Genomic DNA, 22,645 nt, shown 5'->3' on the forward strand with positions numbered 1-22,645 from the left:
AGGCTATTGCAGCTTCTGGCACATAGTAGGCATTTAGCAAATACTAGTAGAATAAGTGAATAAGAGCATTGGAAAGAAAAAGACTAGAAGGAAGGACAAATGTGTGGACATGTTTCTGCTGGAGGTAACTTTCATGTAGAAGAAGGAGGTCATTGGAAGGCCATATGGATCTAAGAACTTCGTTTCTTTTAATTTAAAGTTTAAACTGATCTCATATTTCGTAAAGTATTAATGCAGCTGATATGGCCACGTGAGTGAGAATGGAAGAGAAAGTGGAGAGGGAAAGAAAGAAGAGATTTACCAAGTGCTATAGATGTGCTGCATTCCGAAACTCAAGTTATGCTCCTGAACAGTAGCTTCCAAGTCTTAGAAACATGTGTCAGGGGTCTTTGGAAAGCCAGTTAGATATTAGCATTTACTTAAAAAATATTTACTGTTTGCTTTTACATTTTTGGTCAGTACTTCTGAACGAAAACTGCAGCCAGAGATGGTAATGAGGGACATGGAGTGTTGAGGAGGGGGTGTGTGTGTAGATGTGTGTGCGTGTGGCCGAGGCACCAGTAACCAGAGAAAACAATCTGGTGTCTGATGAAATCAGCCTGAGGAAGGGATGTGTATTCACCTCCACCTTCAGGGCTAAGGCAGCAGTAGGGAGGGGAAATGTGGCGTTTGTAGAATTGGTTGTGATGTCCTGTCTCGAGGCCTAGTTTTACCTCTTGGGATGACACAGAATCTTATTTTCTGGGACTGGCTTTTGGTGACTGAAAGAGAGGACCAGCTTAACAGGTCATCCTCTCAAGTTGTCAGGTTGGTCCAGACACGTATCGCAGTGTTCAGTCAAGGGAACAAACTGGGATCGTCCTGGGCTTTAGAGGCGCACCTGACCCGTTCACTCTGCCCATCGGCTGGGTCCTGGCACCTGGAATGCCCTGTTCTTGTTACAGGTCTTTCTGCTTGTGGACGAGGGCAACAGTGCCTCTTTTGTTTTTTCCTCTTGGTTTCTGTTTATCTTTTAACTGAATTGTCTGGATTATCTTCTGCTGTTGATGTAATAAGGAAAAGCAGGTGGTGTTTTTAACCAATGGGGGGAAATAAAATATTTCTTACCTAGAGGGATGAAACAGGAGAATGGACATTGACTCCTTGTTTGAGGGCCTGTCTTCTTTCCCACTTGAGGTTTAATTCTGCCGTGTGTTGGGTGGCCCCTGGTTAAGAAAACAAATGGCACCAAGGGAAAAGACACATTTACTTTTATCACAGCAAAAAGTGTTTACTTTTATTTATTTTAATGAGTAGATAGAATGAGAAGGCTTCGACTTACATTATTCAGAACAAGGTGAGATCAGGTGGGGCAGGGAGATTTAAAAAAATGCCTCTCCTAGGCCCCTTGCATTTTGACTGCTGGCGCGTGTGTTACTGGTGCCTGGGTGAGCACCCAGGTGAGCATCTCCAGGTGCAGTTGCTTTGGAAGGGTCCCAGTTTCTGCTCTTGCTTAGAGGGCAGCCTGGGGCAGTGGGAGGAGCTTGAGATGTGACTCAGGGAAACCCTGTGCTGTGGTCTTGCTTTAACCCTTTACTGAAACATGTCATTTTGGACGAGTCGCTTAACCTCTCTTAGCTTGCTTTCTTTCCTGTAAAGTAGGGAATTTTATTAGGTTTTGGGCAAAGTTGCTTCTAGCACTGCAGCTTCATTAACTGGATGAGAGGAAAGAAAAGGGAGCATTGAGGTTTAATCTGCTACCTACTCAGGCCCCTTTCTCAATGTGATGTGGACAGAAAACCAGGGTGTAGCAGGACAGAGAGAGAGAGGCAGGCAGAGGGAGCGAATGAGAGAGCGAGCACTCAATCCTAGTCTCATAACCTATTTAACAGTTTATAATTTTGGAAATGAGGCTTTCATTATGAAAATGAGGCTTTAAGTCTGGTGCTGTCCTATAGTGAGTCCTTTTGTGCCTCTCTGAAACATTTTGACTTTTTAACAGACTGCTGTTTCCCTCCATTGAAAACTGGTGCTCAGTTCCAGACGGCTCTTCAGCTGAATGACCTGACTTTGGTTGAGCTTTGTTATTTGAGCCAACTCTGTTGGCTCAAGAGCAAGCCTGCCTTTGCTGGCTATTTTTGTGTTTCTTGTTATTTAAGGCATCTTGTTGAAGCTGAAGAGTACCGTCTTTGAAAGAGTGTTTTTTAATGGAAAGCTGTTGCATTGAAAAGTGGCTTTGTGTTTTCATAGACCACACAATTCTAAGCCAACTGACATGGTTTCGCAGTAGTTATTGGTGGTGGAACACACCAGTGAATACTTAAGAGCCTGCTGCTAGTATTCAGAGGTATTCGTGTGTATTGAAGATGGAGAAGAAAGCACAAACTAGGTCTGAAGTTTCCTGTTTGATTATTTTTACAATGTCTTAAAATAGATGGGTATTTTGCCATTGCCCTGCCAGACACGCACTTCATCTTTAATTAGGTACATTTAAACATATTAGTTAAAGAGTGTTTGGCCCAATTCCCCATATCCTGAGTGCTTAATTTTTACTGATATTGTTGGAATGTCTTCTCCTGCCTCCCAGTTTTATATTTGTGGCTGTACTATTGTGTTGTAAGGAAAACAGTTGCATTTCAAAATATGATGAGTGATCTCTGATGCTAGTCAAATGGAGTGAGTCCTCTACATCCTGTCTCTCCACTGAGTACAGCTAAAAGCTCTGGAAATAATGCAAAATGCAGCTGAGAACCCTAAAAAAAGTAAATAAATGATGGCAGGGGAGGGAAGTCAACATTGGAAGACTGAGATGGCAGTGAATTTACTGTTTGTGTTTTTCCACTTCATTTTCTGGTTTTGAGCTGAGAGTGGGCGGAGCCCTAAAACTGCTCTGTGGACAACTGCAGAAAAGACTTCAGATACATCCGCTCTCTCTAGCTGGAGGACTGAGAAAGGGAACACTACCACCCCCTTAAGCCAGGGGATGTGGAAGAAATAACCTATTTGCCCCCTTTGCTCTCTCCTGGCCCTGCCTCGGGCCAGCCCCAGGCACAGGGTTTCCCCGCTGCCATGGGGGTAGCAGTGGGGTGAGCACCAAGGGGCAGAGACAGAAGGGGGTCACTGGGGTCCAGACAGTGTGTGAGGAGTCACTGGTGTTTTTCTCTCTTGTTTCTCTTGCCACTGTGCCCCAAGGGCAGTCCCAGGTACGTGGAACTGCATGGCAGTGTGAAAGATTCAAGTTTTGATGGAAACCCTGGACTTCTAGATGGTGGATTGGGAAATGGGGTCCCTATGAGCCAGAGAGCGTCAGAAATCCTAGAGAGGAGAGGACTGAAAAAGAGGATCCCTAATTTGTGTATAGAGGGACACAAGTCACAAGCTCACCCCTAAGCTGCACATCCATAGACCAAACCCACAGGGGCATACAAGGTTTTTGAGAATTGAACTTTAGTATAAACTGCTGTTCTAGTCCCAGACTGTCCCCTAAATAGCCCAAATAACATACGCTATCAAAAACTTAATTGGCATTGAAATATCTCCTGTAGAACATAGGGCAGAACTGGTGCCTTGAGCCTAACTTGGTGGTTGATTGTTCAAACGAACAAAAAATAACAGTCACTAAAGGACTTTGTAACAGAACCCAGAGACTCACAACATAATATTATGTGCCGAATATAATCCAAAATTACTGGACATACAAAGAACCAGGTAAATCAAACCAATTCTCAAAGGAAAAATCAAAAGGTGCTAATTGTAAGATGACCTAGATGATGGATTTATCAAAGAATTTAATGCAGCTTTTATAGCCGTAATGTAAGAGGTCAGAGAGAACACTCTGGCAAATAGCATCTCTTAGAAAACTAGAAACTCTAAAAAAGATCAAAATGGACATTTCAGCACTGAAAAATAACCACATGTGAAATTAAAAACTATTTTGTGTGGGCCTAGCAGCAGAAGGGAACATAATGGAAGAGTCAGTAAATTTAATTTAAGATCAATAGAAAGTATTCAAACAGTAGAAATTATATCAAAGAGAAAAATTGAAAAAAAATTAATGCAAGCTTTAGGGACCTACGGTACATTAGAGGGTCTAAAATTTGTGACATTGGAATCCAGAAGAAGAGGGGAAGGCGTTGGGTGCAGGAAAAAATAACTGAAGAAATAATGGTTGAAAACTCCTCAAATTTGGTGAAAGAGAAACTTCATGATCCAAGAAACTCTGATTCAAGCAGTAGCAATGCAAAGAAAGACAGGTTCAGCTACATTGTAATCAAACTTTTGAAAAGCAAATATTTAAAAAAACTTGAAATCAGTGAGGAAAAAAAATAACCCCATAGTATATACGCAAGGGACCCATGACTCAAATGGTTGTGGATATCTTGTCAGAATCATGGAGGCCAGGAAACAGGAAGAAAACCTTCAATGTACTGAAAAAGCTATTGGTGAAGAACTTGATATCTAGTGAAAACCCCTGTCTCAGGAATGAAGGCGAAAGGAAGGCATTCTCAGTGGAGAAAGCTAAGTGTATTCATTGCTGGCAGCTCTGCTATAAAATACTAAAGGAGCCACTTCCCTTGGGGATGTGAGGGTGGAGGAATTGTCCCCAGGTGGGAACCACAGCTCTAACCCATACGTTGAATTACTGCATGTAACCTGTGGGGTTTCCTCACATAAAATTGGGTTGTTAATGGGTCCTGCTTATCTCAGAAGGTAATCCTAAGTATCAGTTGAGATGATAATGTATGGGATTCCTTTGCCAAATAGATTTTATTCTTTTAGGTTGTTGGGAATAAAAAATAAAGTTGGAAGGGGGGAAGGATGTCCAGATGTGAAGGAAAGTAGTTATTACAGTCACATCAAGGAAGAAATACTTTGTATGGAGCTTGAGAAGATTGACATTGAAGGGAAACTGTAGAATGACTGTTCAAATAGGATCTCAGAGGATGGCATTAACTTCAGTGGGGTCTCAAGTGTCTATATTGTGGCCCCCAATTTTTAAGTCTTAAAGTTGATTTATCCCCATTCTTACTGAGTTGATTAGGCTTAAGGGTGCTGATTCCCACTAAGCCAACTCAGAGCAGATGGAGGAAGAACCCCATACCTCTTGTGAAGTAAGGACAAGAGTAAGAGCCAAGTGAATTGAAGTGCTCACTTTTGCTAGTCAGTGTTTTGGAGTTTTTTTGTTCTGTCTCTCCTCTCATAAGGAAGGATCCCACTCTTCCTTATGGAAAGTTGCTTGGTGAATTGACAGTCAGTACAAAGGGACTTAGTGTACCTGGAATATAGTTGGTGATATTTAAATGTGCATTTTCCTTCTATTACCCACATAAGGAGAAATCTACCAAGCCACACTAAGTCTTTCAGTGGTTTGTCGGGGAATTCTTTAAGAAGCACATTGAAAGTTCCTCACTTTGGCTTTTTCTTTTCCACCTTAGGTTTCATATAGACCAGTTCACCTTGTGTTAACATCCTCATTCAAACTACTAATAATGCAGCTGACAAGTTTACGTTGTTTCATTTACACCTCCTGAGGGTACAGTCTTATTACCGTGATTTATAATAGCATTGGTGTTTGGATCCCTTCAGCCAAGAATTTGTTTATAAACCACCTCTTAGGGAAAGGAGCCATAATAATAGTTTAGCTCTCGTGATGATTACAAATAGCTCTCTTAAACTCATTACATGTAAATAATGAGCATATAAAATTAGGGATGCACAGTAGTTATTTAATGTGATACCTGTTGGTTTTAATCCAAAATTTAAGTTATAGCCAGTGAAAAATGTCTGACTAATGCCTTTTCTGAAAAATATTTAAGTGGTAAATGACTAGGAGATTTTAAAACCTGGGATGTTTATTAAATGGATAACACACTATATGTTATATGGATACATTGATAGCGTTGTATTACAGAAACTACTTCCCGCGGAAGGTAGGTACCATTCTTTCCTCTTTTCTCACCACAGGCCTAGTTAATCCATATATTCTACATTTCCATGGAAGCAGAATAATATCTCTAGATGCTTCTAATTTAGTAGTTGCTAATGGGTTAAAGTAAAATGTACTAGTACAGAAATACCAGCCATTATATTAGACAGCATAGTCCAGGAAAGTTTCTTTCCTGACTTTTTTTGTTCATATTGTCTGACATGTAAAATTCATATAATTTTTTACACATTTACCATTTCATCTTATTGAATGGCTACAAAAAAGAATTAACTTTATTACTGAATACCATCAAAAGGATTGTTTAGAAACATTTAATGAATATGTATAATATGCAGTTTCTTTATTTAAGCTATGCATCCTTTTTTGAATATAATATTTCTCCTAGTGGATACCATAAATACTTTGATATCTTAGATAAATTCTATTTTTCCTTCCTCCTTTTCAACAGATTTTAAGTACCTAATATTTGCAAACTTACTGTAGGTTCTCCTTATACTTCATTTTTTATTACTTATATGTCTGTGAAGCACATAATTATCTTACACATTAAGCATTCATCAGAGACATAAATGTATAAAAAGACTCTCTCTCTCTGCCCTTTTTGTCTAGACAGCCCTGGACATGGCTGGTCTTAAGTCATTTGTTCACTGGGATCCAGTGCCCTGCAGGTGCACGCTGCGGCCACCTACTGGCTCCTCAGGCATTTCTTAGCCCTTCTGTAGCCTTTCCCCCACGCCCGGGTTCTGTCTTTGGGTCACTTCGAGTTTGGACCAGAAAAACCAAAAATGGGAAAACTCAGATTAAGTAATTACTTCGAGATATATTCATTATACCTATCTTTCCATTTGGTACATTACTACTTCCATAATTATTTTTAAATTTAGAAAAGTACCTCATATTCAGAAGGTTAAACTCTCTCGGGAACAGAATACGTGATCATTATAATGAGAACAAACAGTTTTCACTAGAAGCATCTTGTGTGTGAAGCTATACAGTCAAGGGGAGAGAAGAGAGAAATCCAATGAAAAAGTTAGTATGACAGACATTCTTTGAGTAATGTAAAGTTGGGGAGAGAAAAGAAATCTGCGGAAACATACTAACTTCAGTGTTTCTAGTTTCTTTTGTGTGTCACCAACAACATAAATTTGGTGACCTGGATAGACATGTAATAAATTAATAATTAATATTAGAAGAAATAAGAAAAATAATAGAAAGTTATGTTTAGGGAGATGGTAGAAGGATATTAGAAGCTACTACTGATTCCATAGAATTAGTACTGGTCTGTAAATAAAAAGAGCTGGTTAAAATAGGATTTTAAAAATAATATTAACCATGTTTACTGTATTTAAAGAACAGTCCCAGTTTGTTATTAAAGATTAAAATCACTGAAACCATTCTGAAATACAAAAAGCAGAAAATTAATTCAGACTTAGAATTTGACTTTAGAGAATTTAGATATTAAAATGAGCACTTGCACTTTCCCCAGTCTGTTGTCTAACCGAACCCTACAGCTTCTTGGGCTAATGTTCTCACCCACATATTGTAGATGGGTAAACCAGATAGGTTAAATAATTTGCCATGGTTACAGTCAAATGTAAGTTGGCTGAGCTACAAATTGGATATTGTCTATTACTGAAGTCCAAATTCTTTGTTCTCTCCATACGCCACAAAGCGAATGTGATTTGCTGTAGTAGTTTGAAATTAATTTCCTTAGGAGAATTAAAGCTAAGTCTTTAGGGTTTTTAAATCTTCTGACTCTATAAAAAAGAAGACGCCCCACCCCCAACTTGGACATTTAGCTTTTGACAGTTACGTGGCTGTGGTAACTACTCATTAACAGGTAGTAATTTCCCTTTCATTAACTGACCTCCTTTTTACTTGCAAGCCTGGTTCTTCCATGAAACTGCCTGACAGACCCAAAGTGACCTTCCCCCACCTACAGCTTCAGGAGCACTTCCTGTCATTAGTGTTCACTTCACACATATCGGGATGCATTATTAACTGATTGTGTGTTTTGTGTCTTCAGCTCTATGACAGGCTCCTTGTGTTTTCTGTGTCTTTATGATGGATTATTAGTGCTCATTGTCATCTTAATTCTACCTCTGCACCACAGTGAGGCATTTCTCTTACTGAATGTTCATTACGTGAAGTTTTAAGGAGCTGAAAGCTTTTGCTACTCTGTCATTTCATAAAAAAGTGCATGTTAATTCTTTGACCAGAGGCTCATGTAATACTCAGTTTTGCTATAGAGTAGTAATATCTTAGGTAAGCAAGATTGGAAGAAATGTCTATGGATTTGTTTTATAGCTGGCTCTGGAGCCATTAACTGAATATTAATTACACTGAGTGCAGCTCGTCTTCCCACTCACTGCTTTATGTATCATGAGATGTGGGCCGAAAATTTTCTGGCCAGACCTCTTAACTGAGACTCTGGTTGTAAGGACTTAAAGTTACTTTAGTAAATATTTAATGTCAAATGTCTATGTTTAGTTACATCCATTAGACATCTCCATTTAATTTTGTGTGTGTGCCCCTGTGCTTTCCTAAATTGTTTTTAATGTGTACGTTTCCTAAAACCCTTTTGAAAAGTGGGCCGCGTACCAATGCCTGCAGAGAGACTTTTTGGCTACATAAGCATGGGTACTCAGATCAGATAGTCTTGCCATTAGTAACTGTGTGTGGTTGGGTATTTTGTTCTTCTCATTCAAGCTTCTGAGTCTGTAGCTAGTTTTAAAATGGGGCTAACAATGGCTATTTCAAAGTATGGTTGTGAGAATTAAAAAGAAAGCATGTACGTAAAATCTGGCTGGTAGTAGGCGTTCAGGAAATTGTTATTGTTCATCTTCTAGTTCATTTTGCCTCTTGTGGTTAAATTTTGTAATGTAAGATCAAAATTAAATATTCTTCTTAAAATTATTTGGCTTTTTGCGTTACTTCAGGTTGCATTTTAGGAGTTATAAAGTGTCTAGGCCATATAGAGTTTTTATAGAATCCTAATAGACAATATAAATGGTCAGGCTTTAAGGGGTAGCAGAGAAATATGAGTATGTTAGTAAAATAGCTAGAAGGCTCTGCAGTAGCCCCCTCTTATTTAGTGATGTGTTCCAAGACCCCCGTGGATGTCTGAAACCACAGGTAGTACAAACCATATCTGTGTCTCTCTGTATCTATACCTATATCTATATGTACACACACAAACACACTATGTTCTTTCCTATATGTACATACCTGTGATAAAATTTAAGTTATAAATTAGGCATTAGGCACAGTAAGATTAATAGCAATAACTAGTAATAAAGTAGAATAACAATTGTAATAATCATTACAGTAATACTCTATATCAGTGTGGCATTATTAAGTAAAATAAGGTCTCTTGAATGCAAGTGATGAGATATGGGGACATTCCATTTGATAACTGTGGTGGCTGTGTCTCTTGTGGTGGGGAGTGTAGACGGGGTGGAGAGTGTGGGGACTCTGACAAAGGGATGATTTAGGTTCCAGGTGGGGTGGAGTGGGATGGTCCCAGACTTCATCACATTACTCATAATGACACTCAATTTAAAACTTGTGAATTGTTTATTTCTGAATTTTTCTATTTAATATTTTTTGACTGTGGTTGACCGCCGGAAATCGAAACCACAGAAAGCAAAACCCCAGATGGGGTGGGACTACTGTATAATTATTGTATAATCTCAGCAATTTATTTTCATGTTGATAATCCTGCTTTTGAAACCTACCTTGGACTACAGTTACCTTTATTTTTCTTTGTCTCACTTGAATATTAGTAATCCACTTTATAGTCTTTTAGCTAGCTTGTGAGCTTTTCAAGATTGAGTTATAACCTCCCAGTATCATCTGTATACACCATACATAATATTTACTAAGTGAATTATATTGTGAACAAAAAATAAGGGATTGTTTTGTCATTTAATTATGATTGTATCACTGTTTAGTTTTTAAAGAGTTTAAGGAAAAAGTTACTTTTTCTTTGAAACAGTTTTATAGTGAAGTTTATTTTAGTAAGTTCTGATTTAATTATTTAGCCATGTAAGTGCAGGTTTTTGAAGGATTTCTGGTAATATGACTAATGATTCACCAGCATCCCTCCTGTGTTTTTCACCACTAACACATCGGTATTTTATGACAGCCTCAGAGAGCATCCCTGATGGAATATTAAGAGTCCTGATGAAATGTTTTGTCATATTTGTTCTGATGGAAACCTAATATGCTGCGATATTACTATGAGATATGACTGGCTTATATAATGAATTCTTATTTTGGTGACTTAATGAAGTGGAAAGTGGTGGGACACTTCCTGGGAGTGAGATTCTCTTGATCTTGAGAAACAGTGGCACGGTGGGGATCCATGAGACTTTTGAGAATTATTGTCATTCTTATTCTTTCCTTCCTCCTTTCATCAATAAGTAATTACTCCATGCTAGGTATTTTTATTTAGGAAAAAATACATCAAAATCACATTTATTATTTACTTTTGAAACGTATATGTTAAAAATTTAAGGTCTTCCTGTTGTGAGAAATAGACTGATATTTTAAAGTATATTTATAATTGATACTGAAGATTTTTTAATACAAAGTCCACTGGAGAAAAATAACCCAATATTTAATATATTGTCTAAGCATGGATATTTAGTTTTATCAAAACGGAAAAAATAGTTCATGAAATTACATAGTCATTGTTTTCCTGAGTTAAGCTGAATACATCAGAGTGAAGTCAAGTCTTCCACATTTTTGGAATTGCAGAGCTAAAATAATTAGTCTGTCCTCTATGACTTTCTTGGGGTCATCTTTCAGGTATAAATAGCCCAGGCTTTTGGTAGTCCAAACGGACATGTGTGGCTGTAGTCCTTTCATCGCTATGGCAATGGTGCAATTAGTGTGAAGTTGCTGGCAAGCTCCTGGGCGAGAGGGTTTTGATGCACTGACTTGGGAGTGAAAAAATAAAACCCTTTTCATAGCGGCTGTGTGTTCTGAATAGACATAGCATCAGCTTCTTCCCCCCGGTTTTATACTAACGTAGATGTAGACATGACGCTTCAGTGGATTGTCGGCAGGGATATTTCCTTGTTCTCCTGTCTGTCAGAGGGGAAAAAAATCTAGGTGTCAAGCAAGTAGCGGGGAACAGTGTTTGTGAAAGTTCTGGAAAGTAGTCCTGGAACTGAGCTTTCAGTCTATATTTTAGCTTTAAAATTGAAATGTCACAAATAGTAGAGCACTCAATGTACAAAACTTTACTAGGAGAGTTTTTAGTTATTGAAATGTACGGCTATATCTCATTTCTTGAGGTAAAAGTTGTTCAGAGGGGTGAATGCAGAAATATCTCTATAACAGAACATGTAAAATAGATACCTGAAAAATGGTGGTTATATATGCCTGTTGCTGGCCTGTCTCATCACTGGGACACTGAGTTTCTAAGAGTGGCAGTGAGCCATATTTATAGGCATCCTGTGTATCACCTTTCATAAATGTCGAGGATCCCTATAGTCTCTTCAGACCTTATGAGAAACAGTCTTAGAAAAGGTTAATTAATGTTTCACCATGAATGACACCTACCATTTCAAGGGATCAACTAAACACTCTTTGAATTATGTATATATTCCTGGTGTACTGAAGAACAAAATATAAAATTTGCTTTGTTTATTGAAATAAACTTGACTGTGTACTAAAGGGAACCTAAAGATTTTTCCCTCTCTCCTCCACCCCATTCCCTTTTATCATCGGAGTGACCTCACTTCCCTGCAGCCCGATGACACAGAGCCAGAGCTCCTAGGAGCAGACTTTGTGTTTCATGTTACTGTGGCTTGTTCTCATTCTTACCAAAGCTTTTTAGCAAATTCTTCATTTCTTGTGTCAAAAGTATCTTGGAAAATAAGTGCTAAAAGTATACATGTAGAAAATAATTCCATGCTTTTGAGTAATAAAAGGAAATGGAAGTTAACTTGGCTGTGTTACTCATCAAATGTTTACACTTTTGTTACAGATTCCCAGGAGTACCATGGATTATTATAGAAAAGCATGGAAAATTATGTTGTGTATCATTGTAGATCTTAAAAATGAGACTTTTTCCTCTTCATTTCACCTGGTAATGGTTTTACTTCTTTATACTGATTTTTACATGTAAGGTGCACAGAGATACTCATATACTCTAGGTGGGAAGATAATTAGAAGAGGCCAAGAAAGATATCGGTTGGTTGGTGGTTTAGATGTTTTACCACTTTACAAAACTCAAAGGCCTGAGTCACTTCGTCTACCTTTTAGAGACACAGGAAATCATCAGTAGAGATCTCTGCTTGGGCATTATGCTATTCTATGATTCTGTGCCTCTTTGAACATTTAAAAATATTAGGTAGAGAGAAATTTAAAATAATTATTCAGGCATTATGCCCTAACCAAGTAAAATGTTTACCCATTGTTACCCATTGTGTTACCAAGTTCTGGGACAGAAAAAGACCAGTTGATGCTTTGAAGTGATTGTCAGGCAAGCCAAGCGGTTCTCTCCGTGGGGCTCCAGCAGTGTGTTACTTGGACATGGGGAAGGAGAAGAGCCGGGGAGCGCTCAGTGGTTTACTCACTCAGATTTCTGCGGTCCAGACTAAGTCAGGGGCAGATTCTCTGAATGGTTGATATCAAAACTTCCCTATCCTTTAAGCTGTTGTTGTTAATCTAGGTGTTTTTAGAGGTGCTTTTGTAACCGGAAAAGACACCGGCGTTCGGGCTGCCTGTCACTACCAAATCCAATAAGCAATGACAGTGATTGAGTCTTTTATAGGCGCTTTATTCAGATGGCCGGTGATCCGAGAAGATGGCGGGTTCATACCCTAACAAACCATCTCCTCTCTCTTTCCCAGCCAGATCTTTTATAAGGGGGTTGGGGGAGGGCAAACAAGGTGTCAGCGAAAGACTTTGAAATTCAACAGTTGCCTCCAAGGGGGAAGGGTAGTCGCTTGCTTCTTCCTGGTACAGACATCTCCAAGAGGTCATCTGCTTATTCTTAGGCGCCAAGATAGGCCTTATCTGTAGTTACTGAAACAAAAACTTAACATACACATTACTTGCTAGATTTATGACTACCTTAAGCTAAATTTTCCCAAGTCTTAAGCCCCTATCACTTTCAAAAATAGTTGTTGAGTTGTGTATATTCTGATATTTACCCATTGCAACAGGATTTTCTAATGCTGTTTGGTTGTGAGATTGTATGACCTGTCAAGATATAAAATACTCGGATCACAGCATTTTCTTCCAGTTGTCTGCAGCTGTTGCTCTGTGGCATTTCATGTTGCCCGGTGGTTGTTGCTGTGCAGATAAACTGGGATTTTCTTGCTGCACCCCCGCCCTCCCCCAAAAATCATTTTGTTAAGTGTGCAAAACAGGATGCCTCTAGCTGTTACTACCTACTACCCTTGGACCTATTTATTTACTTTATAATGGTTTCTTTTTCAACAATATCTTTTATTATTTTAATTTCCTTTGCTCTCCATTCTTGGACAGCATCTGAAATTGATGTTCCACGCTTTCTCAGATTTTACCCAGCTTTACTTTTGTTATTTACTGCCTTCAATTGGTATTTACTTTATATACTTATTTATATATTCTGTTAATTTTTAGTGGTTTTGCCATCCTTCCTTATCCTGCCTATTTCCCTGTTCAATTTCACTCCATTGTCTTTTTAGTTAAGCCATCATCTCGTTATTCTCTGTTCCTGCTTTTTAGGCAAGACTAGGCCTTATATTGTGCAGCTTAAAAGTATTTTTGGGCGTGTGTGTGTTGCATTCCTATATTACTTTGCTATGTTAGTATTTCCTTTAATAGTTTCTTCTGTTCTACTTCTCAATTCTTTATACCTATTGCATGAGGATTTCTGCAACCAAATTCTAGCCCTGGGCTTATCTGTACATGTTTCTTGTATATTCTGTCTATACCTATTCAATTACAGTCTGTACTGGGGTGATGCATAGGCCTTGAGCTCCTGTTTAGGTCCACATTGGTGTCCTTAAACATTTACCTCTAGATGTCACATAGAGCTAAATATGACAAAGCACCACTTATGTTCCTGTTTGCTAAATTTACTGCCTTGGGGAAAATGTATTGATTTCTTATTAACCTGTCTGCATTCCATTTGTCCGGTATGAAAACATACCGCTTCTGCTTTTGTGGCATTTCACACAGCTGTTTTTCCCTTATAACCTCTAAGTGCTGTTTCAAGGACTTTCTTCCATACTTATTAATTTCTTAACTTGCCATCTCTGCCCGTCAAGAGAATCTTTCCTTCTCTGCCCTTTTCTTGCCCTCTTCATCTGTGTGTTCTAGGAACGCCACTTCTCTTCATCTGAATGCTGGAATAGTATATTGTTACTTAAAATGATCTTTATTACTGAGGTGCCAAACTGGCAAGCATCCAGATTGTTGTACACGGCTACATAGGGAGGTGCCTAGTTTGGATGTTTTCTTTGGCTTACAGAGCATGTTGTACATTCATTGGTGTGGAGTCAACTTAGTGCCTTGTATCTTACACCTACTTGGCATCTAGTTTATGGAAGAAGTTTGAAACCCCTTTTTGAGAAAAAAATTTATTTAAAGAGAAAAAAATACAATATAATAAGTTAAAACCACAGACTTATGGAAAAAATACTGCAAGTTATGACCAAATTTTAATAGTGGTTATCTATGGATAGTGCGGTTTTTATTTACCTTGTTTCTTACCTATAGTTTCCAAATTTTCCTTAATGAATAATATTTTTAGTATAAAACCCCATCAATTAACAATAAGTTCAAAGGGCATGGTTTTGTATATACATCCCATAGGTCAAGGTGTGTGCTTAACACTTCGGTGGGCTGTATTTCAGAAGATAGGTGAGATTACTCGTGAATAAGCATGTAATCCTGCTTGGAGAAACAATGTGATACAGACTCTACTGAGAAGTTACTAGTAAAAAAGGACATGTGCAGATCAGTAGAATACTCTCAAGTAATGTAAATGTCATTTAGGCCATGAGATGCTGCACTGAATTGAAATGCTGATGACGTACCCGCAAGGCTCTGCTAAGAGCTTTTGAACACCAAGGCGTTGTCCCCACAGGTGGAAGCTTTCTTACAGCCTGGCTGTTCTGTTACAGGCAAGCACTTTGTGTTGTGTTTATTTTCGTCACTTTGGGGCTTATTGCTCTTTGAAGTTACCCGGCAGGTTTTGTGGGTGCCTTAGGCTAAAGCACTCTTAGAAAAAAAATCAAAACTGAATCCTAGAGTGTTAGCAGCCTGGAAACTGTACCTACTTGACTTCAGAAGAATGCAGACACACCTGTCTTTGGCAGGACAGCAAAACTGAAACAGATATGGTGAGGGACACTGTTTGGACAGAATTTCTTTCTCTTTATCATAGCTCTTTCCTTAGAGATCATAGAGCAATAATTTATAAAATGAAATTAGGACATCATAATCCTTCTTGTTCAAGAAACATTATTATTAAAAGATAGCTTCATGTGCTTCTGGGAAGCTAATTAGTTGCTGTCTGGGTTATCACACTGAGAGGCTGCTGTGATTCATGGGTATTTACCCATCGCAACAGGATTTTCTAATGTTATTTGGTTATGAAGTTATTTATACTTCTGACTCTGGGCTTTAAAAGGGTCTCCAACAGTTTTAGTAAGCCAGCTTATGCACTCAGAAGACTTCTGTGCTCTGTGTGGTGAATCAGTGTGGCAGCATGGGAGTATGTGAATCCAGTTTCACTGTGTGGCCCAAGGTGCAGTTTTTTGGTGAAACACTTTTGACTAAGTGAAACTCTTCACTAAACATGCTAGTGAATTTTCATTGATATAGACATTTTTATTCTGTAAGAAACAAACTTTTATTGAATCAGATTTTTAAACAATGTTCAGAAACAGTACCAACACAACTTTTTCTTGTGGTTCTGTTTACTCTGTTATGTCTTTAACAGGAACTGGTACTACAGTTTCCCTTATGCTAATTTTAATTCATGAGCTTAGTATGGATGGTTAAGAATTTGTTCTTTCTTTATCAGACATTTGTTTTATTTGATTAATGATTGCTGTGGGGGAGGAAATTTTTTTTCTACCCTTCCAGGTTCTTCTGGATGGCCCAGTAATTAAATCATCATAAAAAATTAACAAGAGAAAATACATTAAATTACATACATATGTACAGGAGCCCCAGACACATGAGAAAGGCAGACACCACACACACAGGAGAGGTTCAGAGACAGCTCAAATGAGGTCTATATGGCATTCAGAGCTCAGGATGAGGTAAGATGCCTTAGGGCCTCAGAGGGGAGGAAGGTCATTTAAAGGACGATGAGAATAACAGATGTTCAGTACCACGCCCTATTGTTAAGTCTTAGAAAGTTATGTCTGGTAATAACTCATTATGTGCAGGACCCCTAATTTAAATTCTTTAAAGGGAGAAAAAGGTAAACGTTTCTCTTGAGTCCTCATGGTCTCGGTTGCCTCCCGCTCAAAGTAATTTACATGCCGAGTGGCTCCTCTTGGGGAAGCTTGTTCTGAACCCCTTCACTGGAATAGGGAAGGAATCAAAAGCTCTTCACAGATCTGCTAAAATGTAAGTATCATTAATTGCATCCATTTATGAAACACGTAATTCTTAATTTTGGGGAATCTCATACAATATTAAGTGTTCTTTATGAAAACAGTGAGTTTTGTTTGGGGACAGAATTCCATGTGTTTCTCTTAAGTAGAAAGGAGATTTTGGGGTGACATAGCTTAATGTCCAAGATTTTTCAAAACCGGCCTTATTTGGAAATCCACACATTATGTTTTGCATGGGTGGTTCTATTGAGAGCACGGTAGGGCGGCAGGCCTGTAACATTTGCATATGGAACAGATGTGAGTATAGTGACCCTGAGTCTACCACTCTTCCTGATCGTCAGCATTCTTTTATAGTTCTGCGTTTTCATAAAGAAGTTTTATGGGTTTAAACTCATCAGGCTCAAAATATGTAATTAATCACATTTAGTTCTCAGTTTTCAGAGTAATTCATCTGAGCTCTTCAACATGACACCTGGTGGCAGTAAGTCACATAGCTGGTGGGGGGAGCAGAGGAGTTTGGACCCTCCTGCCACTAGAAGTTCATGTGTGCTAGCTCAGGAAATAGGGCCAAAAGAAAATGTGTTTGAGGAATTTACACAGGGTCACATTCTAAAGAGAGGCATGCCACTCCGTCCTGGAGTGGCACATTACAAAGATCAGCGGACTTAAATCTGTGAGACCCACTTTCACATTAACTTGCTGTGATGTTACTTTCTGATCTCTTCTTGCCTTCCTAAGGCTGGGTTTCTTTACTTCCCTAGAGGGATAATGAATATCTGTCCCACCTGTTAATAGAATGCCCTTACATAATAATTAAAATGGTAACATAAAAAGAAATAACTGTACTCAAGAGGAAGGTAGATGCTTGCTGGTTGCTTCTGCTCAGTTTCTTTCTTCAGAAGTACCTTAAATATTGAAATTTTTCTTGACTCGGTTCTAGGCATTCTTCTCATACCCATTTTTGTGAGCTCTCCATTTCCATGGTTTCAGTTATGGGCACTAGCCACAATGATGCATCTTTTGGTCTCCAGATACTTGTATAGCTCCCAAACCCTGCCTAGCCCAGTCTCAGTTAGGAGTTGCATTATAATCCAGTCACTAAAAGTAGTTGAAAAGTAATAACTACTCTTGTATTTTGAATAATATAATAGCATGTAGGTTACAACTCAGCAATATTTCTTTATTTGTTGTTGTTAATCCTCTCCTGAGGACATGCTGATTGATTTTTAGAGAGAGAGGATGGGGGAGAGAGGAGAGAAACATTGATGTGAGAGAGAGACATCAATTGGTTGCCTGTTGCACGTGTCTCTACCTGGGATGGAACCTGCAACATAAGTGCAGTGCCCTGATCAGGAGCTGAGCCTGTGACCTTTTGGTTTACAGACGACACACCAACCAACTGAGCCACACTGGCTAGGGCAATAGTATTTCTTAAAATCTGCTCTCTCTCACAACCCCGCTCCTAGTCAAGCCTCAGTCAGTTGCTTTGTTCAGGCTCCCAGTTTTTCCCATTTCTGACCCAGAGTCTTATACCCCAACACTCTCCAGTCTGTTTTCATTTGAACTTTTCCCACAAACCAGATCTTTACCCTGTGTTTTCTTCTCCATCTTTTTCCTCTCGTCTAGCATGATAACAGCTCAAGAACTAGGTTAACAAAGACCAGATTTTCCCTAAGGATGAAGGAGAAGTTGGTTATTTTGGCATAGACTCTTACTGAGTGGGAGAAGTGAGGGAGGCTGGGAACATTCACATATAAATAATCTTTATTCCCAGCATACTTACAGAGTGGTCTACTTGCTGTCTACTTGTGTATTTCACAGAGCACCTCTTTCTCAACAAGTCTAAACTTGATCTTTGGTCCACCCAAACTTGCTTCTCCTCCACTATCCCTTTTCTTTGTATGAAGTTCCCATCAAGCTCCTAGCAGCTTATTTTGGCTATCTGAACATTGTCCTTGAATTTGCCTAGCCTCATCCTTCCCATTCCATCCATCATCTCTTTAGTTCAATACAAAATATACAGTTCTAGGATCTCTCCTTCTTACTCCATTTCCAGTGCTGTCACTGTACTCATTTCTCCCCTGCAATCAGTTTCCCCTACTCTGACCAAAATGATCCTTTAGAACATGGATCTGATTGTGACTCTTCCTCCTTTACATTATGCAAAGTCTTCTTAGTACCAAACCCTTAATATAGCTTCGACGATTCTGTATTGTGTGGCTGGTCTCTGCCCACGTCACCAGAAATAGTCCCCCTCAACAGGATACTGTTCTTCCTGCCTTAAAGCTTTTGTCTAAGCTGGTCTGATGTCTAAAGTATCTCTCACCCTCCATTCCCACCTAGCTATTAGCTTGCTCATTCACCTGGTCTCGGCTTAAATATAACCTCACCCTAGGCTTTTCTGATTCCTCCTCCAGTCTTTTTGCCATTGGCTCATTTCCCCGACACTTCCCCTTTGGTAAGACCCATCATACTTGGAATGCAGTTACATGTTCAAACACATCTGTCTGAGCGGACCCTCAGGACAGAAGGCATGTCTTTCTGCTGTCACAGCACTCCGTCCCCAGTGCTTTAGCACAGTGCCCAGCCCAGATCAGTATTCAGTGGTCACTCGCTGATGATAAATGGATGTGGCTTCTATGGCTTGTGCCCTGTAAGCATCCCCCTGCCACCTCATTCCTACACATGTTCTGCCTAACACTTTCTGTGCACCCATTGAGAAAACCCTGTGTGATTTTATATTTTTATGAGCTCATGCTCTTTTCTACAGAATTGTCTGCCCAGCCCTTCCTATCACCCAGTCACCGTCAGTGCACACCTCTGTCAGCATCAAAAGAGGATGCAGTGCGTATAGTGGTCCTGGGGCCCTTACCATGTTATTGTCACATTTTTTTGATTGCATGTTTTGTGAGTAGGGTTTGTGTGTTGCTTCCTTACTATTTTCATAATCCTAGCACCTAACACAGGTCAAACTGAATCAGAAAAGTTGGAATGCCTCCTATCTAGTGTGACATAGTAGTAATAGAAATACTGCTGATATCACCGACTGCTTTCTGTAGGCTGGACACAATTTTAAGTACTTTATTCATTAACTCATTGAGTTTTCCCCACTTCTATGGATGAGTTACTTTTGTTTTTTTATAATATATAGATCAGGAATGGGGAACCCAGAAAGGTTAAGTAACTTGTCCAGACGTAACCAGCTAGTGCGTGGCAAGGCTGGAGTTTAAACCCGCTGGTTCTGGAGCCTGCCCTCATCTGTGGCGGGCAGTCAGTGTAGTCTGGTGCTTTCACACCCAGGTTCTGGAATCTCACTGCCCGGTTCACAGTCCAGTGCGTCCACTTACTTCCCCATTGTGGGACCTGAGGTGAAGTCCTTCCTGGCAAAGTGGGAATAATTCTGTGTCCTTTAAAGGAATGTTCTGAGGATTAGACAAAATACCCTGTGTGAAACAATCTAATCGAATGCAAGAAGTTGTAACAGTGTCAAGTCAATGGGAGCACTCATGAGATCTTTCCAGTTCTTTCCTACTCTGATTGCAGCGAGTCTGTCTTTTTGTAGTTCTTCAGTCTTTTCCCTCTGCATTTATCTGCTACTTTTCAGTATTGTGCTGTTTATCTTTAATAGTCAACCTTTACAAGGGCCTGGGGACACCTCTGCGTTTGCTACCTAGTGAGCTCTATGGGCTTCGTGACAAACACCTGCTGCCTGAAGCCACGGCCCCGATATCCGCGGTCCCACCTGTGAGCGAGATGGCCGAGTATAGACCTCCGGCAAAGGAGAGAGACTGGATTCCTGTTTACAGCCAGACCAAAGAAGAAAAAGAAATCCAGACAATCAGTTACTGTTGTCTGAATTTTTAAAGTTTAGTCATGAAAGAACTAAAGATTAAAAAAGGTCAACATTTGTTGCAAATGTTTCCTCTTTCTGAGTTAGATGAAGGACATTATAGGATGGTCTGTGCTGTTAAATTAATTAGCAGTCAGATGGAAATTTTTAGCTCTTTAGGGTGCTGATTTAAATGGGAAGACTATACTTTGTTTATTAGCACATGCTTATTAGGAAGCTCATAAAATCATTAGATGCTTTTCATATTGCCATATATGGGCAGGAAACGACAGAGTGTGTAAATGGCCTGAGTTGTGTGCAAACCTTGCAACTACTTACCAGTAGTTATGCAACAATACAATGAATATTCCAGAAGCAAACATGTTACTTAAATAAATCCTATCTTTCTGTACTTTTATTTATTTGCTTTGCTCAAAGATAGAACAAAACAAATAAAATTCAAAATAGGTGAAATTGGAGATGATGGTGGCATCCAAGAGAGTTTATTTCACAGAATAAATACCATGAAGTCTAAAACACTTGGTGTCAGGGGGCCTCTGATTGCCTACATAGAGAGGGACATGAGAGACCGCCATGCGATTTATAGAGCCAATGAAAAACACAAGTCAGTTTTTGGAAGCACTACTACTGCCGTTACAGAGACTGAAGGGAAATGTCTCTTGTCCAGAATGTGGTAAATAGTACCTTCAGCAAGCGCTTGCCCAGAACACACTGCAACGGATTTCTTCATGCTGCTGCTTCCAATGCAGGCTGCTCTTTGCATTATGCAGACCAGTTCATTAAAAGCCATTGTAGATGGGTCTATTACACAACCCACTGGTGTTCTGATTTAATTTAGAGATTGATTTTAACATCTACAGATAGAAAAAGGCTAAATATTCTTAGCTAACCCTGCTTAGTTTTTTTTTCTTCTTCTTCTTCCTGAACTGTTTGTGTATATTGATTACCTACTAGTTTTAGGTTAGAAGTTGGAAGTGCCTCTGGGAAGTGAGCTAGATAGGACCAGTGAGGCCAGATTTTCTTGTAGAAATAGTTTCAGGTTGGCTCAAAACCGTGGACTATGGAACTGTAGTTTTATAAATACCTGGTGAGCGTCAGGGTCACCTGGAGCATTTTTAAAAGACAGGCTCATCTCCCAACTCCACGGTTTTCTGTTTAAGTCTGGGTGGGTGCGGTGAGAGCATCTTTATTTGGAAAAATAAGCTACACAAATGATTGTAGTAATAATGAGGTTTGAGAACTGCTACCATAGATTGTGCTGCATTGATTTTAGATAGAAATATGTCTTAACCATAAAGCTATCTATTTCATAGTTAAGATCATTAATTTTCAAAAACTAAATTTTCAAAGTACTGTTTATTGTAACCTATTTCTGAAATGTACCTCTGGACAATTGAATACTGTGATTTAATGTATGGATTTCTCGTTGGTAAACTGATGAAGAGTTTTGGTGTGTCTGCTAGAAATGATGACTTTGAATAGTTAATATGTATTCTGGAGTAATTTTTTATTCTTACCATTGTCTGATTACATTTCCATATAGACTAAAAATGTTTCATTAATTCTATCTAGGAAGCATCTTCCTATTTTTAGTCCTCATGAAATTATAAAGCATACTTACATGCATTCTAAAGTTATCTGAGATCTCTAGAGGTATTTCACGTACAGGCTTTCAAGTGATAATATGAAAAATGGTACTCAGAGACTGGTATCTCACATACATTTTTACTTATCTGTAGTTGTCACTAGTTAGAAAAAGAATCTTTAAATAAGTGGTAAACCTTTGTTGAAAGTGGAACACCCGGCCTGTGTGTGTGTGTGTCTTAACTCTGCCATTAATATTTATGACAACAGCAACAATCTTGAGTAAATGTCTTATGTGTACTTTTCGTTGTTTCCCTGCAGGCATCGCTTCTATGACAGTGCCAGTGTACATCGCCGAGGTCTCACCCCCCAATTTAAGAGGCCGATTGGTCACCGTTAATACCCTCTTCATCACTGGAGGGCAGTTCTTTGCAAGCGTTGTTGATGGAGCCTTCAGTTATCTCCAAAAGGATGGATGGAGGTCTGTGCATAGTCTTCTATTTAATTTTCAAATAAATCATGTTTTGGGGGAATGGGAGAAAATTGAGAAATGATAGGGAAAACATAACTGGGTATTTTGGTTCATTATACCTTATTTATAACTGGGTAGCATTCAGCAAAAGTGAAAGTAGACGAGAAGTGTGTATTAATTTTAGTGATAGACTAGTACCTACCATTGAGAATTGATATTTGCAGGCTTTTTTTTTT

At 39.0% G+C, this 22,645-nt stretch overlaps 1 protein-coding gene across 1 annotated transcript in view; it reads left to right on the top strand.

Moving 5' to 3' along the window:
• Window positions 1–22,645, top strand: part of SLC2A13 (solute carrier family 2 member 13) — a 281,707-nt gene that overhangs the window by 21,636 nt on the left and 237,426 nt on the right. The window contains exon 2 of the mRNA XM_028532728.2: window positions 22,259–22,418. Within this exon, the coding sequence (XP_028388529.1) occupies window positions 22,259–22,418 (160 nt within the window). The remainder of the gene's footprint in view (window positions 1–22,258; window positions 22,419–22,645) is intronic.

Source organism: Phyllostomus discolor, chromosome 2 (genome assembly GCF_004126475.2).
Source record: "Phyllostomus discolor isolate MPI-MPIP mPhyDis1 chromosome 2, mPhyDis1.pri.v3, whole genome shotgun sequence".
NCBI lineage: Eukaryota > Metazoa > Chordata > Mammalia > Chiroptera > Phyllostomidae > Phyllostomus > Phyllostomus discolor.